This window comes from Chlorocebus sabaeus, chromosome 1 (genome assembly GCF_047675955.1).
Source record: "Chlorocebus sabaeus isolate Y175 chromosome 1, mChlSab1.0.hap1, whole genome shotgun sequence".
NCBI lineage: Eukaryota > Metazoa > Chordata > Mammalia > Primates > Cercopithecidae > Chlorocebus > Chlorocebus sabaeus.
In genome coordinates, this window is record NC_132904.1 from 6,508,815 (window position 1) to 6,530,257 (window position 21,443).

General features: G+C 56.8%; 1 protein-coding gene across 3 annotated transcripts; it reads left to right on the forward strand.

Annotated features, from left to right (window-relative positions):
* The first annotated feature begins 3,417 nt into the window (after positions 1–3,417).
* Positions 3,418–15,662, forward strand: UNC93B1 (unc-93 homolog B1, TLR signaling regulator). Of its 3 annotated transcripts, none has more exons than XM_037998948.2 (11): positions 3,418–3,595; positions 3,725–3,866; positions 4,338–4,491; positions 7,788–7,949; positions 8,164–8,296; positions 8,997–9,090; positions 9,631–9,797; positions 10,648–10,830; positions 11,266–11,539; positions 13,353–13,471; positions 14,923–15,662. In XM_037998948.2, exons 1-11 carry the CDS (start codon positions 3,500–3,502, stop codon positions 15,232–15,234), a joined length of 1,836 nt encoding a protein of 611 aa, XP_037854876.1. In that variant the 5' UTR covers positions 3,418–3,499; the 3' UTR covers positions 15,235–15,662. The 3 variants fall into 3 exon arrangements, with proteins under 3 accessions (XP_037854876.1, XP_072867719.1, XP_007961677.1); XM_007963486.3 differs by having other exon boundaries at positions 3,420–3,595; positions 9,631–9,755; XM_073011618.1 differs by lacking the exon at positions 7,788–7,949.
* The last annotated feature ends 5,781 nt before the right edge of the window (positions 15,663–21,443 follow it).

Sequence of the window (21,443 nt, forward strand, 5' to 3'; positions counted from 1 at the left end):
TGGAGGGGTCTGAGAGCTACCATCCTAACTCCAGGACAGGAGCATGGGCAGGGCATGAGCATGGCATCAGGTGGAATCATTCATTCATTCATTCATTCACTTATAATTCATTATTCATTCCCTCACTTCTCAGACACACACCCCTGAGCCTGGCTCACAGGGCCTCAGACCTGCCCGAGAGCATCTCACTGCCTCACCTGCCCACGAGTAACCTTGAACAGGTCACGTTTCCTCACTGGGCCTCAGTTTCCCCAGCTGTAAAATGGGGCTGACTCTAGCTGCCTCACACAGCTACTGTGAGGGTGAAACGAGAGCCGACCTGATGCACCGACAGGGCACCTGGTGCCCAGGAGGCGCCCAGAGCATGTGAACGTCCTCCTGCCCCTCTCCCTGCCCTCCTGAGGAAGTAGCTGCCCCAGGCCTTGGCCCTGAGGCCCTGGTCCTGCCTCCCACTCCCTCCCTGGCAGCCTGGAAGGCTGGGCCCACCCTGGCTCCTCGGAGAGGCAAAGTTAGAGGCTGCAGGGGCACAGGGCCCAGGACACAGTCGGAACTCACGGGCAACCGTGAATGCGGGTCACTTGTTCATTTACGCACTCAACAACCCTTTACTGAACACCTACTGTGTGCAGATACTTCACACAATTTTCACAATTCCCAGACATTATTGACCGTGCCTTCCAGCTGGGTCACACAGTGACAAGGACACACGGGGATCCACACCCAGCCAGTCCTGGCTCCCCGGCCCACGGTGCTTCCAAGGTGCCTGGAGCCCTCGCACAGGAATGGGCTGGGGTCATCAGCTCTGGGTGAGCCCCTTGCCACCAACTCTTGGAAGCCTCAAGTATCAGTGGAAAGCAGCAGCCACCTGGGAATTTGCTGTGCCAGGCACTGGGCAGAGCCTTTGGCACACCCCAACCTGGGGACCTCTCAACATCCCGTGAGCCAGACTCAGTGATCATCATCCCCGTTGGCTTTAATGTTTAAAATATTGTGGAATCGCATCCATGCCAGGGAAGTGGTGTTAAGGGAATCACGTGGGCTGCCCAGCACGCTCCTGTGTCAGTGCAATGCAGGGTAACAATATTCCAAGAGGTTATTTCAGGGAGTTCCAGTTGAGAGCAATATTTGTTCTCTTCGGCTTGCTTTTCTTCAAGGAACATCGATTATTTTCATAATGAGAACTGAAAGTAAAGCCTTATTATAGAGAAAAGCATTGGCAAACAGTGAGGGGGGAGATCTGGCTGCCCCTTCCTGGGGATGTGACTGTGGACTGTTGCAACCTGGATGGGTTGGCGTGAGTGCTGGCCCTGCTCAGATCTCTGTCCCGCAGGTCACCCTGGTGTGTTTATCTGGGCCACCCTATCAGCCTCTTAGATAGTCTCCAGGCTCCCCAAGAGCAGCTCCATAAACCACCTAAAAAAATCCTTTCTGGAGAGAGAAGAGGTATCAGTCAGGTCAGTCAGGGCTTAGAGCCTCCAGGGCTTTTTTTTTTTTTTTTTTTTTTTTTTTTGAGAGAGAAGGTCTCACTCTGTCGCCCAGGCTGGAGTGCAGTGGCACAGTCTCGGCTCACTGCAGCCTCATCCTCCTGGGCTCAAGCAATTCGCCTACCTCAGCCTCCTGAGTAGCTGGGGCTACAGGTGTGCACCACCACACCAGGCTAGTTTTTGTGTTTTTTGTAGAGATGGGGTCTTGCTATGTTGCCCAGGCTGGTCTTGAACTCCTGAGCTCAAGTGATCCTCCTTGGCCAGCCAAAGTGCTGGGATTGCAGGCGTGAGCCACCATGCCCGGCTGTCTCCAGGTGTTTCGAGTAGGAGACATTGAGTGCAGGGAGTTGGTGGCACAGCACAGGTGACTGAAGAGCCCAGGATGGGCAACCACAGCAGCTGCCACCACCCCCAGACCCAGAGGGACAAGGGGAGGAAGAGATGTCACCAGGCCCCAGAGGGTTGGGTCCCTCAGGGAAATTGAGAAGCTTGGGGGGCCCACTCCCAGCACTTTGGGGATTAAGGTGGGTGGATCCTGAGGTCAGGAGTTCGAGACCAGCCTGGGCCAATATGGCGAAACCCCGTCTCTACTAAAAATACAAAAATCAGCTGGGTATGGGGGCACATGCCTGTAATCCCAGCTACTCAGGAGGCTGAGGCAGGAGAATGGCACTTTCTCATCATGCTGTGTAATGATGCCAGTGTCTGCTGTCTGAGAACGGCCCCCACCTTAGCCCCACTCTCCCACCTCCTCCCTGCCCCTGAGCTTCGGGCCCTGCCCTCTCTCCTGCTCCTTTCCTGTCTCCCACTTCCAGCCACCCACCTGCATGAATCCACCTGTCTGTTCCCCACATCTGCACTTGGGCATCCTCACCTGGAGAAAGTTCTATCTCCTGGAAGCCTAAAGCCACTGCAGATTCACACCTCCCTCCCCTGTCCCTCCACCTTCCCAGCAATCCTTGCGGGGCAGGAGGTGTTTGTCATCCAGTCACTCATGCATCTATCCAGTCACAAGTATTGATCATTCAGTAGGTGCCCAATGCCATCCTCTGCATTCGGGAGAGGATGTACCTGGAGAGTGGTTGGGGGAGGGGGTGCACAGGGAGGGCACGGAAAACCAGAAGGGAAGTGGAGGGCTGCATTCTCTGCAGGGATGGTCCCTTGTTCCCAGAGCTGAGTGGGAAGGAAGCCACCTGGGAGGAGCAGGAGGAAGAGCATTCAAACCAGGAGGAACCCAGGGGCCAGAGAATCTGGATATTTTCAAAAGGGGCCGGTGGCTGCAGCCGGGTGCGCAGCCAGTGCTTTGGAATGTCAGCCCCACCACAGCTCCCGCTGCAGCCCTGGATCCAGTGCCCAGCAGGACGGGGGCGGGTGGCTCTCGGCCCCACTACAGGGTGGTGGCAGGGTTCCGCATGTAGTTCAGTGGGGGCCACCATCTCCACCTCCCAGGACCCCACCCAAGCTCCCTTTTGCACAGCCCAAACTGGAGCAGGATGGGGACATGGGAGGTGGACTCTGGCTGTAGTGTCCTGTGGTGGGAGGTGTGGCCCAGCTGGTGAGGATACTGTCCCTGTAGGGCTCTTTGATGAGCTGTAACAGCAGACTTGGAGGTGGGGCTAGGGATGACCCAGGCAACCCCGACGGGAGCTTAAGGTGGGCCTGGCACTTTTCCAAGGCTTTGCATTAACACAGTAATTCTGCCATGGCCCTGGAGGTAGTGCCAAGTATTTCTGTTTCACTGTCAAGGAAACTGAGGAAACCGAGGCATAAAGAAATGGAGTTAATTCCTAAAGTCACAGGGCCAGGAAGTGGCTGAGCGGGAATTCGAACTTACACCCAAGGGGGCACACACAGGCACGCTCCTGCACGCGCGCGCACACACACGTGTCCTGGAGGAGGCAGCCCGCAGGGCGGGACAGGGCGGGGCGGGGGCAGGTCCCGCCCGCCGGGAGGAAGTGGCCGGGCGGTCACAGGGGCTCCGGGGCCACCGCCGCGAGTCCGCAGTTGCTCGGGCCATGGAGGCGGAGCCGCCGCTCTACCCGATGGCGGGGGCCGCGGGACCGCAGGGCGACGAGGATCGGCTCGGGGTTCCGGACGGGCCCGAGGCCCCGGTGAGCGGGGACCAGCAGCGCGAGGGGCAGGGGTCCCCTGTGGGCCGGGGCGGGCCGGGGGGCAGCGGGCACCGGGGGGCACGGGTTCGGGGCGCGATCGCGGGTGCGAGCGGCATGCGTGGCCCGCAGCTGGACGAGCTGGTGGGCGCGTACCCCAACTACAACGAGGAGGAGGAGGAGCGCCGCTATTACCGCCGCAAGCGCCTGGGCGTGCTCAAGAACGTGCTGGCGGCCAGCGCCGGGGGCATGCTCACCTACGGCGTCTACCTGGGTAGGTGCCGCGCGGGCACCCAGGGCCGCCCCGCCCGCTCCCAGCCCGGCCCGGGAAACAGAAACCGCGGGCCACGGCCTCCCGCCCGCTCTCACTTCCCCTCCGCCGCCCTCGCAGCTGCAGCCACGGCCCCCCGCGGTGGGGGTGGGGTAGGGAGGTCAAGTAGAGCAGCGTCCCCAGGTCCCAGCCAGAGTCTCGGTGTGGGTGGGGGGCGGGGGTCCAGGCTCCGGGACAGACCTGCCCCCTTCGGAAATGGAGGCTGGCGGAGCAAGGCAGGGTGGGGTCTGGGTCAAGTGGCCGCGGGCTGGCAGAAGGCGTGGCGCAACCCGGACCCACGCTGTCCTGAGGGGCGCTGCTAGAGGGGATGCCTTCGGTGACTGCAGGTACCCAGGAGGCCTGCATGCCGGCTTCTGCTCGGTGGCGCCCAGAGCCAGGCTGCTCCCTCCACGCCGCTCCCTGTCCTGTCCCCAGGCCTCCTGCAGATGCAGCTGATCCTGCACTACGACGAGACCTACCGCGAGGTGAAATATGGCAACATGGGACTGCCCGACATCGACAGCAAGATGCTGATGGGCATCAACGTGACGCCCATCGCCGCCCTGCTCTACACACCAGTGCTCATCAGGTGGGCGTGGCTGCTCCCGTGGGATGCTGCGGTTACTCCCATCTCCGCGGGGTGTAGAGGCCGGCGGGCTAGGAGGCGTTCATCTGTCGGGGTGTTTGTGGTGGGAGAGAGCAAGGGAGAGGCTTCTTCTACCCGGAAGCCTGAGAGTGAAGGGGGTGAAACTCGGATTTGGGGAAGGAAAGAGGAACTTTGCCTCAGGGCACATTTGGTTTCCAGCAACAGATTCCCACGGGCTGAGCTCCCTCCCAGCTTGCCTGGGTCTCATGTGACATCCTCCTCTCCAGGCCTCCTCGGAGGCCTCCTAGAGCCACCGTGGCCTTCTGGGTTGGGGCTGTGGAGTTAGGGGTTTCTGGTTGGTCAGCACAGTCCAGCACCCATGCCTGGCCCAGTCGCTGTGACTGGTGCTGAGGGGTATTTTCTCACAGACACGCATGGCGGGGCAGGTGCCCCGGGAACTCTGCCCCAGATCTGAGCCCTGGAGGTATGTGGCTCAGCCTCCCCATCACCGGTCCACAGCGCCCTCCCTAATGGGACCTGGAGACCAGTGGACAAATTGTGTGAATTTGAGTTCCCTCATCTTAAACAAACAAAAAAACAAAAAAACTCCATTTAAACAAAAATTTGAAAATTTAAAACATCTCCAGTTGCACAAGCAGGATTAGAATAACTGAAATCATAAAAAAGAAACCCCGCCTAAGCCCTCCAGGAAATCGGCTATCCATGCTGTCCCACCACCATGCATGGATTATATTCACATCCTTGTCCCCAGAGCGCATGTGTGTGGACACGCCCGTGTGTGTGTGTGTGTGTGTGTGTGTGTATGCAAGTGGGCCATGTTTGCTTTTGCTTGCTTACTTTGTTTTTTTTTTTTTGAGACAGACTCTTGCTCTGTCACCCAGACTGCAGTGCAGTGGAATGATCTTGGCTCACTGCAACCTCCACCTCCCAGGCTCAAGCGATTCTCCTACCTCAGTACCCTGAGTAGCTGGGATTACAGGCGCCTGCCACCCGGCTAATTTTTATACTTTTAGTAAAGACGGGGTTTCACTATGTTGGCCAGGCTGGTCTTGAACTCCTGACCTCAAATGATCCGCTTTCCTTGGCGTCCCAAAGTGCTGGGATTACAAGCATGAGCCACCGTGCCCAGCGCTTGCTTCCTTCTTTTCACTGAGCATATCTTAGCTACTCTACAGCCTTCACAGTTATGACTTTGCAAGATGGTAGCATCTTCTGCAGATATGGCGGCACTGAGTTGTTTCCTTGTTTGTTTTTTTAATTAATGTGTTTGTTTATTATTATTATTATTTTTGAGACAGTCTCACTCTGTCATCCAGGTTAGAGTGCAGTGGCACAAACACAGCTCGCTGCCTCCTCAACCCCCACACACTGGGCTCAAGCAATCCTCCCGCCTCAGCCTCCTGAGTAGCTGAGCCGACAGGAACACGCCATCATACCTGGCTGACTTCTATAGTGTTTATAGCGATGGGGGGTTGCTATGTTGCTCAGACCGGTCTCGAATTCACCCGCCTCAGCCCCACAAAGTGTTGGGATTACAGGTGTGAGCCACCACATCCAGCACTCCGCCAATTTTTTAAACAATTATTTTTCCTAGGATACGTTTTCAACAATGTCTTTACTAGGTCAAAGCCATACGAAAGGCTTTATGGTTTTTGGAACCTATCACTTCTACTAGTAGCAGTGAACTCTTGTCTCCTGTGTGCTGGGCACTTTATTTTATTTATTTATTTATTTATTTTTATTTTTACTTTTTTTTTTGGAAACGGAGTCTCGCTCTGTCACCCAGGCTGGAGCGCAACGGCACAATCTCGGCCCACTGCAACCTCCGCCTCCCAGGTTCAAGCGATTTTCCTGCCTCAGCCTCCCGAGCAGCTGGGATTACAGGCGCCCATCACCACGCCCGGCTAATTTTTTGTATTTTTAGTAGAGACGGGGTTTCACCATGTTGGCCAGGCTGGTCTCAAACTCCTGACCTCGTGATTCACCCATCTCGGCCTCCCAAAGTGCTGGGATTACAGGCAAGAGCCACCATGCCTGGCCGTGCTGGGCACTTTATAAGTACAATTTCATTCCCAAGAATTTGAGGAAGCTGCTCTAATCTTAGACATGAAGAAACCATGGTGTTGAACAACTTGCCCAGGTCCCACAGGCAGTAACTGGCAGACTGAAGGCTTGAACCCCAGCAGAGGGACTCAACTTCACATGTTCACCCCCTGCCAAAACTACCAGGCTGCTTTCCCAAAGGGTTACGCCGTGTGCATGACCACTGGCTCTATGTGCCACTTTTTTTTTGAGATGCACTCTTGCTGTTGCCCAGGCTGGAGTGCAGTGGTGCGATCTCAGCTCACTGCAACCTCTGCCTCCTGGGTTCAAGCAATTCTCCAGCCTCAGCCTCCTGAGTAGCTGGGATTACAAGTGTGTACCACCACGCCCGGCGAATTATGTATTTTTAGTAGAGATGGGGTTTCACCATGTTGGCCAGGCTGGTCTCAAACTTCTGACCTCAGGTGATCCGCTCACTTCCACCTCCCAAAGTGCTGGGATTACAGACGTGAGCCACCATGCCCAGCCTATATGTGCCACTCTTAAACCACATCCTCACCAGTGGTGAATGCACATTTTTACTGGCATTTTTACTTAAGGAGCATAAATACAGAAAACCTGAAGATACCAGTAGTAGTTTTTGGCCTGATCAGCTTCCATGGCCTGATTGGGCCCTCAGCCTGTCACTCACCAAGCCCCTTCTATTGTCACTGTGTGACCTTTTCCCAGACCCAGAGAGGAGGAAACTTCCTGACTGACCACCACGGTTCTTAAGAGCAATGGGCTGGAGGCAGGGGCACCAGGACTCCGGCTCTGCTGCTCCCAGCAGTGGGGCCTCCTCTTTCTTCTCCCAGCCTGAATCAAGCCCCGGGGAGGTGTCCCTGGGCCCTACAGACACAGTGCATGAGCTTGGGAGGAGAAGGGGGAATGGGAAAGTCAGAGAGCCCAGAACACACATGAGGGCTGGTTATACCCATGGGCCACTCTCCATCCTCACAGCGGTGATGAGAGGCCTGTGGTTTGGGCTCTGTGCCCATACGACAGCTGGGAAAACTGAGGCACAGTAGCTTGCCTGAGGCCACTCAGCAGGTCTGTGTATCTGAGATTCCATCTCAGGGCCCTCGACTACCTCACACAGCCCTGTCAGCTGGGACCTGCAGTTTTGACCCCGTTTGGCTTCAGGCCACCGTGGTCCAGCAGGCCCGTGGTGCCAGCATCCCTCCCACTGTCCGCAGGTTTTTCGGAACCAAGTGGATGATGTTCCTGGCTGTGGGCATCTACGCCCTCTTTGTCTCCACCAACTACTGGGAGCGGTACTACACACTTGTGCCCTCGGCTGTGGCCCTGGGCATGGCCATCGTGCCTCTTTGGGCTTCCATGGGCAACTACATCACCAGGTGAGCCTGGTGGGCAGCAGAACAGGAGGCTGCAGACCTGGTCAAGCCTCCATTTTATTGCCAACTTTGGTTCAGGGATCACGGTCCAGCCCCTTCCACCCTCTGGGCCTCAGTTTCCCCACACCAGGGCTGGTCTGCCCCTAGCTCTGGGTGCAGGACACACAGGAGTGGCACAGGTCGGGCAGTGGAGAGCCTTCTCTCCTTTGTGGTCCAGGATGGCACAGAAGTACCATGAGTACTCCCACTACAAGGAGCAGGATGGGCAGGGGCTGAAGCAGCGGCCTCCACGGGGCTCCCATGCGCCATATCTCCTGGTCTTCCAAGCCATCTTCTACAGCTTCTTCCATGTGAGTACCACGTGGGTCATTGTTGGGTGGCAAGGGCAGACCCCCGGCATTGAAGCCCATCCACAGTCTCAACCCTCTAGTCCCGTTTTCCTGTCTTTTATTATTGTTATTTTTAAGAGGCCTGGTTTCACTATGTTGCCCAGCTGGCTTTGAACTCCTGGGCTCCATTGATCCTCCCACCTTGGCCTCCCAAGCAGCCGGGACTACGTGCGCACACCACTGTATCTGCCCCGACTTCATTTCTTTTTCTTTCTTTCTTTTTTGGTGGGGGTGGGGGGCAGGGTCTGGCTCTGTTGCCCAGGTTGGAATGCAGTAGTGCAGTCACGGCTCATTGCAACCTTGAATTCCTGGGCTCAAGTGATCCCCCTACCTCAGCGGTCTGAGTAGCTGGCATCACATGCGTGTGCTACCACACCTGGCTAATTTTTTAATTTTTTGTAGAGATAGGGTCTTTCTATGTTGCCCAGGCTGCCCATCTGCCTTTCTTGAGCACACCCCAGCTTGCTCATCCATAGAGACCTCATCCGCCCCTGTCCACAGTGCTGGCCAGGAGGAGGTCTTCCTCACTGCGCAGCCCTGTAACCACACTACTCCCAGAACTGGGAAGGCCCCTGTCCCCAAAAGGCTGTGCCTGGACATGCCTGTGACCCCTACCTGGTTCTATGCCTGAGTCTGGTTCCAACTGCCCTTGTGTCTGCAGCTGAGCTTCGCCTGCGCCCAGCTGCCCATGATTTACTTCCTGAACCACTACCTGTATGACCTGAACCACACGCTGTACAACGTGCAGAGCTGCGGTTAGTCCTTATGGGGGTTGGGGAGGAGTCCCCAAAGCCTACTTACTTTCCCAGCAGACACTGGGCCCTCACTCACAGGATTCAGGGCTGGCAGCCCAGCGCCCCACGGCTCTGGTGGGCAAGACACAGGTCCCTGTAGGAGTAAGTAGTTAGGACATCTGACCCAGCCAGGAGAGTGGGTGGGCAGGGAAGACTGCCTGGAGGAGGCACCATCTGGGCTGAGGCTGCCAGTGGGATCTTTCTTGGGGCCAGGCAGAGAGTCAGAGCTCAATCAGTGCAGGGGGTGTGTATGGAAATGTGAGGTCGACTGAGCCTTGGGGCAATAGGGTGGGAAGCAGGGGAAAGATGCCCCTTTCCCCGGGGCACACCCGGCCCCAGTGGCTCAAACGTCCAAACTGCTCTCCGAAGGAACCCTGCCCTTGCTCTCACTCTCCCATCCCTCCACCGCGCCTCCGCGGCTGGTGTGGCTCCACCCAGGTGGCTGGGTTGACTCTATGCCCTACTCTTCACTCACGGTGCTCCCACCCCCACCCTTCCCAGGCACCAACAGCCATGGGATCCTCAACGGCTTCAACAAGACGGTTCTGCGGATGCTCCCGCGGAGCGGAAACCTCATTGTGGTGGAGAGCGTGCTCATGGCAGTGGCCTTCCTGGCCATGCTGCTGGTGCGGCCTGAGATGGGGGCAGGACAGTCTGTGAACCAGAGTGTGGGTCTGGGGACCGAGTCTGCGAGAAAGGGTCTGGATCAGGTGGCGTGGCCAGGGTCGGGTTGTGGCCTCGGGGAGGCCGTAGGCCTGGGAGCGTGATCTGAGTTGGGGAGTCAGGGCCGAGTGCTGCAGAGGGGACATGAGGCTCCGAGGCGGGGCTGAGGCCTGTGGTCCGAGGCAGGGGTGGGAATCCAGAGGCCAGGGGCTGGTGGGAACGGGCTTGGCCCACGGTTTCGAGCTGGAGGCAAGATCTTAGAGGACTGACTGAGACCTGTGAGGGGGTTGGGGACAGGACCCAGGGTGAGGGCTGGAAGGTGTGGCTCAAACTGGGAGCGGTACTGGAAGGCAGAACTAAGGCGTTGGCGCGGCTGCATCCTAGCGATGGAGCTGGCAGGCAAGGCCCAGTCTGTGGCTGTGTCAGGGCGGGGCCTAGCGCTGGGAGGCGGGGCTGAAGTATGTGGGTGTGTCCAAGGGACAGGGACTAGTCTGGAAGGCGGGGCTGAGGCCTGGGGCGGGGCTGAGAAGCAAGGCTGAAGTCTATGGGTTTGTCTGAGTGTGAGTTGTGAAGTGTGTGCATGTGAGAGACAGGGGATGGGGACTTTGGCTGGGAGGTAAGACCACCGTCTTTGGAAGTGTGGTGGCGTGGCTTTGTGCTGAGAGGCGGGGCCTTGAGCTGGGATGAGGCAAGACCTGGACCTGTGGGTGTGTCTCAGGGTCGGGGCCCTGGACTGGGAGGCGGGGCCGAGAGCTAGGGCAAGGCCTGGGTTTGTGGTGCATCTGAAGGGCGGGGCTGAAGCCTGGAGGCCGGGCCTGGGTCTGGCTGGCTGCCCCTCAAGTCATGGGTTCACAGGTGCTGGGTTTGTGCGGAGCCGCTTACCGGCCCACAGAGGAGATCGATCTGCGCAGCGTGGGCTGGGGCAACATCTTCCAGCTGCCCTTCAAGCACGTGCGTGACTACCGCCTGCGCCATCTGGTACCTTTCTTTATATACAGCGGTTTCGAGGTGCTCTTTGCCTGCACTGGTATCGCCTTGGTAAGTACAGCCTGCATAGGATTGCCCGATGAAAGACAAGATAACCAGGTAAATTTGAATTCAAGTAAACAACGAATAATTTTTAATTACATGTGTAAGTGTGTACATGTATATCCCGAATATTCCCCTCCTGCTTTCTCTTCCCTCTCTTACCCCCATCCTGTCTTTACCTTGGGCAAGTTATTTTAGCTTCCCTGAATTGAAATGGGATGGCACCCACAAAGCGTTTGGTTCCTTGCGGAGTACAGCCCATGGTGTCTAGGGACACTCCAGGCATTTTCACACTTGCCCTCAGAACCTTCCCCTGAGCCTTGGAGCGAGGTCAGGCAGTCCAGGGAGGGCAGGGCGTGGCCTAAGGAACACTTCTTGTGGGGAGGGCTGAGGTCGGGGTCTGGGCTGTTCTGGACTCCAGTGCTCACCCCTTGTCCCCCCCAGGGCTATGGCGTGTGCTCGGTGGGGCTGGAGCGGCTGGCTTACCTCCTCGTGGCTTACAGCCTGGGCGCCTCAGCTGCCTCACTCCTGGGCCTGCTGGGGCTATGGCTGCCACGCCCGGTGCCCCTGGTGGCTGGAGCAGGGGTGCACCTGCTGCTCACCTTCGTCCTTTTTTTCTGGGCTCCTGTGCCTCGGGTCCTGCAACACAGCTGGATCCTCTACGTGGCAGCCGCCCTTTGGGGTGTGGGCAGCGCCCTGAACAAGACTGGACTCAGCAGTGAGTATAACTGTAGGCACTGGGAGTGGGGGAGGCGGGGCGGGGCAGGGGACTTTATGGTTATCTCTGGGCGGTTGGCTGGACATAGACATCCCAGGGACAGATATGGAGTCCCATGGTCACATAGGGTCCTGCGGACATGGCAGAGGTAGGTGGGGCTTCCTGTGGACACTCCAGGGGTGGAAGGGAAGTCTCATGGACACAGTGGGGATAGATGGGGAGGGCCTGGAGACAGGTATGGGAGTTCCATGCCATGAACATTCTGTTAATACCCCAGGGCAGGCACAGGGCCCCATCAACACTGGAGGGTCAGTGTGAAATCTCGTGGCTACACAGGGTAGGTGTGGGGCTCTGTGGACACCCCTTAGGGACAGTGTGAAAAACACATCAGGGATTCTCCCTTTTCATACCAGGGGACAGGGCTTACCTTGGCATAGTTTTCGTGACACTTGGAGCAGATGTTTTGGTCTCTGTCTCAGGGAGCGTGTGGTAGGAGCAAGTGGCCTTGTGTACACCAGGGCATAGATACAGACATGGGCCTTTGTATGGAGAGGAGCAGGCCTGCAGCTCCAACCCAGTCTGCTCAGTACCAGAGTCCAGGCCCCAGGTCTGGGCTGCTGGGGAACAGGGCCCTGTTTGCAGAAGGCAGCGAGTAGGCCCAAGTTCAGCTCCAGGATGCTCCCTGCCCACAGATGGGCACACGCAGTGACACAGCTAGCACACACGGGCACGGTCCTGCAGGGCATCCATGTCAGCGTCTGTTCTGATGGGCCGAACTGTGAACGGTTTTGAATGTCATCCTTGGGGTGTGGAGTGGCAGAGGTCATGCCTGCTGCTGCCAGGGCAGGGGCGTGCTCGGTGTCTCTGTCTGTAGTAGGGGCTGGAGCCCCACACTGCACCACAGTCTCTTGGCTGTTTTGCCCAAGGATAGCCAATTCTGGGCAGAGTCCAGCCTGGGTATCTCGGACCTATGTTGTGCCCTGTCTGGTCCTGGCATCCCCTCTGCCCAGCTCCACATTCCATCTCCTCCTTGTGAACCATGGGGGCTCCGTGTCTCTTCATAGCAGCCCTGTGGGGGTAAAGTCACCCTGCAGGGCCCCAAGACAGGAGTGTTCATGTCCTGAGTGCCTGGCAAAGGTGTTAATAGTGGCCCCTACGATTTGGCAGGTGCCATGCCCACCTTCTTGCTTTAGAACTTCAGAACACAGCACACAATAGGCATAAGCTCCTCTCACCACTGGGAAAAGCGGCTCTGGGGAGTTAAGTACCCAAATCACCCACAGAGCCGACATTACAGTCCTGAGAACGAGTACACATCTCCTGACTCCCGATTCATTACTCTTTTTGCCCACCCTGGGAGGACTCGTTGGAAAGGAAGCCCCCCTCTCCATGCTTAGCTTCAGGTTTGATTTGCAGAGTTAGCAGCTGCAAACAGTTCGATCTCCCTAGCCCTGGCTGAGGAGGAGAAACAGCACCTGCACGCTTGGCACTGCACACCTGGGGTTGGGGACAGGACATGACTAAGCACAGAGCTTTCTTCTTTTGAGGCCACGCATGTGGTGCAGAGTGGAACCACCTGCATCCACACAGCCCAGCGCACCTGCTCCTATTTCTGCTTTAGCGTGTGAGTGGTGTGGTGACTAGGGTCTCCACCAGGGGTCAGGCCAGGACCGGCTTACAGCACTTTCTAGGCGCTCTCCGGTCCTGGGCTGGGACTCACACAGGGCTTAGTAAAATTCATAGGTGGTAGCTCCGCACCTCCAGGCCCCAGGTGACACCTCTCCCCTGCCTGCCCTGTACTGCCTGCCTGCAGCACTCCTGGGAATCTTGTACGAAGACAAGGAGAGACAGGACTTTATTTTCACCATCTACCACTGGTGGCAGGCTGTGGCCATCTTCACCGTGTACCTGGGCTCGAGCCTGCCCATGAAGGTGAGGCTGGGCAGGGTTGGGGGCCCCATGCCCAATGACAGGTACTTCCTTAGCCCCTGCCCTGGCTTCACAGTTTCCTAAACACCACCCCTTCCCAAGCCAGTCTCTGGGCCAAGGCCCCATTCCTGCAGCCCACTGGGTGGCCCTCAACTCAGCACCCCACTTACTGGCCCACCTCCAGCCAGTCTGTTTGCCCATCTCTGAGGGGATTTTGTGGGTGCATCACAGCCGTCCTGTGGGCTCTTTGGTACCCTGTTCTCCAGATTTGGGTCTGTCTCCCTTCATGGCCTGAAGTGGGGCAAGGCCCTCATACTCTGCTCCCAAAAGATGGTGGCTCGGTCTAGTAAGTCCCAGTTGCTAAACATTTTTTAAAAATAGAACTAAATATAGCAGGGAATGGGCTGGGCATAGTGATTCATGCTTGTAATCCCAGCACTTTGAGAAATCGAGGTGGGCATGTCACCTGAGGTCTGGAGTTTGAGACCAGCCTGGGTAACATGGTGAAACCCTGCCTCTACTAAAAACACAAAAATTAGCTGGGCATGGTGGCGTGTGTCTGTAATTCCAGCTACTCTGGAGGCTGAGGCACGAGAATGGCTTGAACCTGGGAGATGGAGGTTGCAGTGAGCCAAGATCATGCTACTGCACTTCAGCCTGGAGGACAGAGCGAGTCTCTGTCTCCAAAAAAAAAAAAAAAAAAAAGCAGTGAGTGGGCTGGGCATGGTGGTTCACACCTGTAATCCCAGCACTTTGGGAGGCTGAGGCAGGAGGACTGCTTGAGCCCAGGAGTTCAAGACCAGCCTGGGCAACATAGGAGACCCTGTCTCTACAAAAAATTTAAAAATTAGCTGGGCGTGGTGGCGCGTGCCTGTAGTTCCAGCTTGGGAGACTGAGGTGGGAGGATGGGTTGAGCCTGGAAGGTTGAGGCTGAAGTGAGCCATGATCATGCCACTGCACTCCAGCAGGTGTGGGGCGGGGGAGAAAATAACAGGAAGTATGCCTACAGATACGTGTGTATGTACTGAGCTATGATGTAAAATCATCCCTGACTGCGGGTTATAGTCAAAACTCCATGAAAAACATCACTACAGCCCACGGGCGTGTTAGGGACACAGAGTGCTGTAAGCCCTGAGAAAGCAGCGCCTGTGGCCAGCACTTTATCAACACCGGTGCATGCACCCTATAAGGCAAAGGGATTTGCATTCTCCCCTTACAGCGTGGGACACTGAGGTTCCCAGGGGCGTGGCGACTGTAAGGGACAGTGCTGGGATGTGAGCTTGGCCTGCAGGAGGCGGTCCAGGAAGCGTGGGTGGAGGTGCTGAAGAAGTTGAGGGCCCTGTGGCTCGGGAGGCTCCAGAAGGAGGGCAGGGCCTATCTCGGCGAGGGGCATAGGCGGGGAGGTGCGGGGCGAGGTGGCCGCGGGTCCCTGGCATCCCTGTCCTTACGCCCAGGCTAAGCTGGCGGTGCTGCTGGTGACGCTGGTGGCGGCCGCGGTCTCCTACCTGCGGATGGAGCAGAAGCTGCGGCGGGGCGTGGCCCCACGCCAGCCCCGCATCCCGCGGCCCCAGCACAAGGTGCGCGGTTACCGCTACCTGGAGGAGGACAACTCGGACGAGAGCGACGCGGAGGGCGAGCATGGGGACGGCGCGGAGGAGGAGGCGCCGCCCGCGGGGCCCAGGCCGGGCCCCGAGCCCGCCGGACTTGGCCGCCGGCCCTGCCCCTACGAACAGGCGCAGGGGGGAGACGGGCCCGAGGAGCAGTGAGGGGTCGCTTGGTCCCGGGACTCAGCCTCCCTGCTCGCCGGCCTCAGTTTACCACGTCTCAGGTCGGGGAGACCCCCCCGAGTCCCGAACTGTCTTCAAAGGCCCCTGTCTCTCCTCCCCCACATTGGGGACGCCCCTCCCAGAGCCCAGGTCACCTCCGGGCTTCAGCAGCCCCCTCCAAGGCGGGGTGGAGCCTTGGGAACCCCTCAACCAAGAACAGGGGTTCGAAAACACAGCTGAAATCCCGTGGTCCCCTAGCACGCGCCCCAGCCCCGGCGCAGGGTCGGGGTCTTCTTGCGACCCGGCCCCGCTCCAGATCCCCCCAGCTCTTGGCCGCCTGCCCGGACCGCGTGTGAGCGCGCTTTGCATCTCCTATCCCCAGAGTCCGCCGAGAGCCACGATTTTTTACAAAAAATGAGCCATAAAGAGATTTTGTACTGTCCTGACTGGGGAGTCCTAGGCCGCGGGGGATGGAGCGCCCCTGGGGTGCACGCCCGGCTGACCCGGCCTCTGGGCGCCGTGGTGGGAGGCCCTAACCTAGGGGGACCGCTGGGAGTGCACAGTGCGGAACCCCACTGGGGGCGGGGCAAGGTGTCCGTAGGCCCCGCCCACCAGTCCGTCCTCCCTCCTGAGGCCCTGCCCCTCCCAATATGTGCCTGCCTTTGCCAACCCCAGCCGAGAGAAAGGAGCTGCGGAGCGGCTGGCAGGGACCTCGAGGTGTGACGGCGTTGCTGGTCCCCCATGGGTCCAGAGGGCGGGACAGACTCCGGAGGCGCACCCTCCAGGGACCTGTGTAGTCATCCTCAGCCCTCCAGCGACCACCCCGGTACCCATACCTTTTCGTTATTCGTACAGGGTCCACTTCTGAGCCACGGTGGGGTCACCCCGTGCCCAGTAGGGGCCTTGGAAGTGGTGGTTGGAAGCCAGGTACGGTCGATTACTACCCTTTCCCGGCTACAGCCTTAGCTGCGATGCCCACGAGAAACAGGCTGGTTGAGGGGCAGACCCCCTACAAGGTCTGAAGGTGCCATTCCTCCACCTGCTTCTCTTGTGGCCAGAGGAGAGGGACACCCCCGCCGTGAAGAGCTCTGAACAGTTGGGTGAGGACAAGTGGGGGCCGTGGGAGGGCCATGGAGCCCCCAGCTGCACCCCAGCAGGCCCGGGGCTGGCCCACACCATTCCTCGCTCCCCACAGTCCCTCTACCCCTGACTGCGGCCAGTCCCTCGTCCCTGCCTCCAGGCTCCATGCCTGCCTCAGCGTGGCTCTACGGATTCTCCCAGCCCTAAACTGTGGCCCCATCTCCCTCTCTGCCCTCATGTGAGTTTGGTTCTTGAAGCCTCTAGTGGGCCCTGGGGCCAGACTCTGTGGCCTTGGACAGGGAGTCTCCCATCTGAGCCACAGGTTCCTTCTCTGTTAAGTGTGTCTTTGCAAATGAGGGAACATGTTGGAGCCCTCAGCCTGACGGCTGCAAGCGCCCCAGACCCTGTAAGAAACACAAAAGGGTGCGATGGGAGACTGGACATTTTCTAAATCTGGGAGGGAAGGCTGCCTGCCTCACGCCGACCTTCAATGACAAGCAGACTCACAGTGGTCCCGAGGTGCCACCACAGGCTGGGTGAAGGCCAGCGCTGTGTGCTTCCAGTTCCCCCTGGGCATCTGCTGACTCAGCGTTCTCTGGAGGTGGCTGACCACATCCTCCCGGCAGGCTCCAGAGAAACCAGTCAGAGTTGGGCAACCTGACCCTGGGATGATTCACTTCTGAATGCAGGGCAAGGTGATATTTGGAAGGGTGTGGGCCCCTGGCATGCTGGGCAAACGGGGAGTGGGTGCCTGGATAGTGGGCCTACAGCTCTTCCCAGTTCAGAGTCAGTTCTAATGTCCATAGTGCCAAGGAACAGAGGCTCTGGTGCTGAGCAGACCTGGGCACATGGAGTGGCCACTTGGGGGCTTGGCTCCAAGCTTTGCTCTTCGTATCTGGGCATTTCCCATGAGAAAGCTTCACAGGGCATCTGGCTGCTCCTGGCACACGGAGAATGCCCAGATGCTGACATGTGCCAGACAACATGTATGTACACCTGATAGGCCACACGTGTGCAACATGCAAACACATGTGACGGGTAACACCTGTGACAGGCACTACATGACAACACACGTACACACATGACGGGAAACATATCACAGGCCGTGCAACAGGAAGCACAGCACAGGCAGCGTGACGGGAAACACACATCACGGACTGCGTTACGGGAAACACACATCGTGGACTGTGTTACAGGAAACACACGACGGAAACACACATCACGGACTGTGTTACGGGAAACACACATCACGGACTGTGTTACGGGAAACACAGCACAGGCCGCGCCACGGGAAACACTGCACAGGCCGCGCCACGGGAAACACTGCACAGGCAGCGCGACGGGAAACACTGCACAGGCCGCGCCACGGGAAACACTGCACAGGCCGCGCGACGGGAAACACAGCACAGGCAGCGCGAGGGGAAACACTGCACAGGCAGCGTGACGGGAAACACAGCACAGGCAGTGTGACAGGCCCTGGCAGCAAGCTCAGCAGGCTGGCTGTTTTCAAGCAGGGGTAGCTCATTGTAAGAGATGACACTGGCATAGGTGGCACCTCCCCTGTCTCCATCACCCCTAGATAAGGTGACTGGGTGGAGGTTCTGGACCCCTGAGTGGATGAGCAGGTTGTGTCATGGCCTCCGTGTCTGATTGCCACCCTTGCTCCCAAAGCAACTCTGTGATTTTGTTGATCTGCACTGTGGGGATTTTTCTTTTTCTTTTCTTTCTTTTTCCTTTTTTTTTTTTTTTTTTTTTTTTTTTTTTTGTTGTTGTTGTTGTTGTTGCAACGGAGTTTCACTCTTGTTGCCCAGGCTGGAATGCAATGGTGTGATCTTGGCTCACTGCAACCTCCACCTCCTGGGTTCAAGTGATTCTCCTACCTCAGCCTCCTGAGTAGCTGGGATTACAGGTGCCCACCACCATGCCAGGCTAATTTTTTTGTATTTTTAGTAGAGACGGAGTTTCACCATGTTGGCCAAGCTGGTCTCGAACTCCTGACCTCAGGTGATCCACCTGTCTCGGCCTCCCAAAGTGCTGGGACTACAGACGTGAACCATCATGCCTGGCCAGGATTTTTCAATTATGTGATTCCAAGAAGCTCCAGTCCAAGATTTTCCCTATCTTTAAGTTCTCAGTAGCAGGTTAGATAACCTGAGAAATCTCCCTCTTCAAAACACCTAGAAATTCTGGGTCAGAAACAAACGTCTTTTTAAATATATAGCTGAGGCCGGGCATCGTGGCTCATGCCTATAATTCCAGCACTTTGGGAGGCTGAGGCGGGCAGATCATCTGAGGCCGGGAGTTCGAGACCAGCCTGGCCAATGGTGAAACCCCATGTCTACTAAAAATATCAAAATCAGCCAGGCGTCATAGTGGCAGGCACTTGTAATCCCAGCTACTTAGGAGGCTGAGGCAGGAGAATTGCTTGAACCCCAGAGGTGGAGGTTGCAGTGAGCCAAGATCGCACCATTGCACTCCAACCTGGGCAAAAGAGTGAAACTCCGTCTCAAAAATTATATAAATAAACAAAATAAAATAAACATATAGCTGAGTTCTTAAGAAAATAAGTTAAGTCCCCTAAGGCCAGAAGTGAAGAGGGAAGTAAGAACCAAGGTGGGGACAGAGGAGCTGATGCTGCAGCTGCCTGAGGGCAGGGCTGGGTTGAGTGTTGGAAGCCCTTACAAAGCAGGGGGTCAGGGTTACAGTCAAGCATGATGAAGTTGGGGTCACAGAAATGCAACACCTTTAGAGAATGGGACATAAAAATTTTCACCCAGGGGAACAGAGAGAGGTGAGAAAATTTGAGCTTTAGGTGGCAAACAAGTTTCCCATGAGATCGTAGTTTTGAGGCCTCTCTTTTGTAAGTGTGGAATTGCTACAATGAAGTAATGCCACCTGTGTGGTCTAGGAACGCCAGAGTTGAGAAATTAACACTAAATAGTTGCTTTCAGCTGGGTGCAGTGGCTTATGACTGTAATCCCAGCACTTCAGGAGGCTGAGGCAGGTGAATCACCTGAGGACAGGAGTTCGAGACCAGCCTGGCCAACATGGTGAAACCCCGTCTCTACTAAAAATACAAAAAATTAGCCAGGTCTGGTGGTGTGAGCCTGTAATCCCAGCTACTCGGGAGTCTGAGGCAGGAGAATGGCATGAACCCGGAAGGCAGAGGTTGCAGTGAGCCGAGATCGCACCACTGCACTCCAGCCTGGGCAACAAGAGTGAAACTCCATCTCAAAAAAAATAGTTGCCTTGACTTAGTGGCACCCTCAGGCCCCTGGCAAAACCAAACAGAAAACTTCTTTCGGTGGCTCCTTTAAACCTGGCCACCCAGGATTCTCCCTTCTGAAGCTCAGCTCACAATTCAAAATGACAGAACACACAGGAAACACATCACCGTGAGAAATGGCAACAGACATAAAAAAGAGCAGGATTCGACACCTGCTCCAAATACCCCCAGCTAGGAGAGAGAGGCTGTCCCATAGTACGTGAGACAGACAGCTTCTAGAAGGGCTCCCAGTGATCTCTCACCCTTGACTCTTCACAACTTTGTGCAATTTCCATCCCTTGATTGTGGGCTGGACCTAGTGAGTTTCTTTTAACCCACTGAATTCTCGTTTTACTTCTTTTATTTTACTCAGAGATAGAGTTGCACTGTGCTGTCCATGCTAGGCTGAAACTCCTGGCCCTGAGCAGTCTTCCTGCCTCGGCCTCCCAAACTGCCAGGATTACAAGCACCAGCCACTGCGCTCAGCAGCCTTCGCATTTATTTACTTTTGAGACTCGCTGTATCATCCAGGCTGGAGTGCGGTGGCGCGATCTCAGCTCCCTGCAACCTCCACCTCCCAGGTTCAAGCGATGCTCCTGCCTCAGTCTCCCGAGTAGCTGAGATTACAGGTAACTACCACCACGCCCGGTTAATTTTTGTATTTTTAGTAGAGATGGGATCTCACCATGTTGGCCGGGCTGGTCTAATACTCCTGGCCTCAGGTGATCTGTTCACCTCGGTCTCCCAAAGTGCTGGGATTACAGGCGTGAGCCCCTGAACCTGGCTAACCAACTGAATGCTAAACTGCCCTGGGAGATTCTCACTCCCTGGTGTCCACACCTCGCTGATGCCCTCCCGTGAGTGAATGTGATGGGCTACAGTACCTTAGAGCTAATCAAATGGGACGTTACCCAAGTGGACCTGAACCAGTCAGGCAAGTCCCTTAAAAGAAAGGCACATGGCGGAGAGGCGCTCTCCTGCAGGCTTGGAGCAGAGCAAGCAGCCATGGTGCCACCTGCAAGGGGGCCTCTGGAAGCCGAGAGTGGTCCCCGATGGCAACTTGCAAGAAAAGAGGGACCTCAGTGCCCCACTGTAGGGGACTGAATTCCAGCAACAACCAGAAGGGGTGTGAAGATGACGCTAAACCCCAGCTGAGAACGTGGCTGGCCCACAGCTTGATTGTAGCCTTGTGAGACCCTGGACAGAGGCCCCGGCTACACCATGCCAGACTCCTCATCCACATCACCCACATCCACAGTGCGACAATGCCTGGGTGTTGCTTCAAGCTTTGGAATTTATGGTAATCTGTTACACAGCAATAAAGAACTGATACAAGGCCGGGATTGATGGCTCACACCTGTAATCCCAGAACTTTGGGAGGCCACAGCAGGAGGATAGATTGAGCCCAGGAGTTTGAGACTAGTGTGGGCAACCTACGGAGACCCATCTCTACAAAAATAAAAATAAAAATTAGCTGGGTGTGGGAGTACATGTCTTGTGGTCCCAGTTCTTGGGGAGGCTGAGCTGGAGAGGATCACTTGAGCCAGGGAGGCTGAGGCTGCAGTGAGCTGTGATCGTGCCACTGCACTCCAGCCTGGGTGATGGGGAGAGGCCGTCTCAATTTAAAAAGAAAAAGATGCCGGGCACGGTGGCTCACACCTGTAACCTCAGCACTTTGGGAGGCCGAGGCAGGCGGATCAGCTGAGGTGAGGAGTTCAAGACAAGCCTGGCTAACAGTGGAACTCCGTCCCTACTAAAAATACAAAAATTAGGCGGGTGTGGTGACAGGCGCCTGTAATCCCAGCTACTCAGGAAGCTAAGGCATGAGAATCACTTGAACTTGGGAGACAGAAGTAGCAGTGAG

Excerpts from the sequence above, each read along its gene's own strand:
- UNC93B1 (XM_037998948.2), top strand. The coding sequence starts at position 3,500 with ATGGAGGCGGAGCCGCCGCTCTACCCGATGGCGGGGGCCGCGGGACCG. Across the intron at positions 3,596-3,724 it reads CGGACGGGCCCGAGGCCCCG|CTGGACGAGCTGGTGGGCGC; the intron begins GTGAGCGGGGAC and ends CGTGGCCCGCAG. Across the intron at positions 10,831-11,265 it reads CCTGCACTGGTATCGCCTTG|GGCTATGGCGTGTGCTCGGT; the intron begins GTAAGTACAGCC and ends TGTCCCCCCCAG.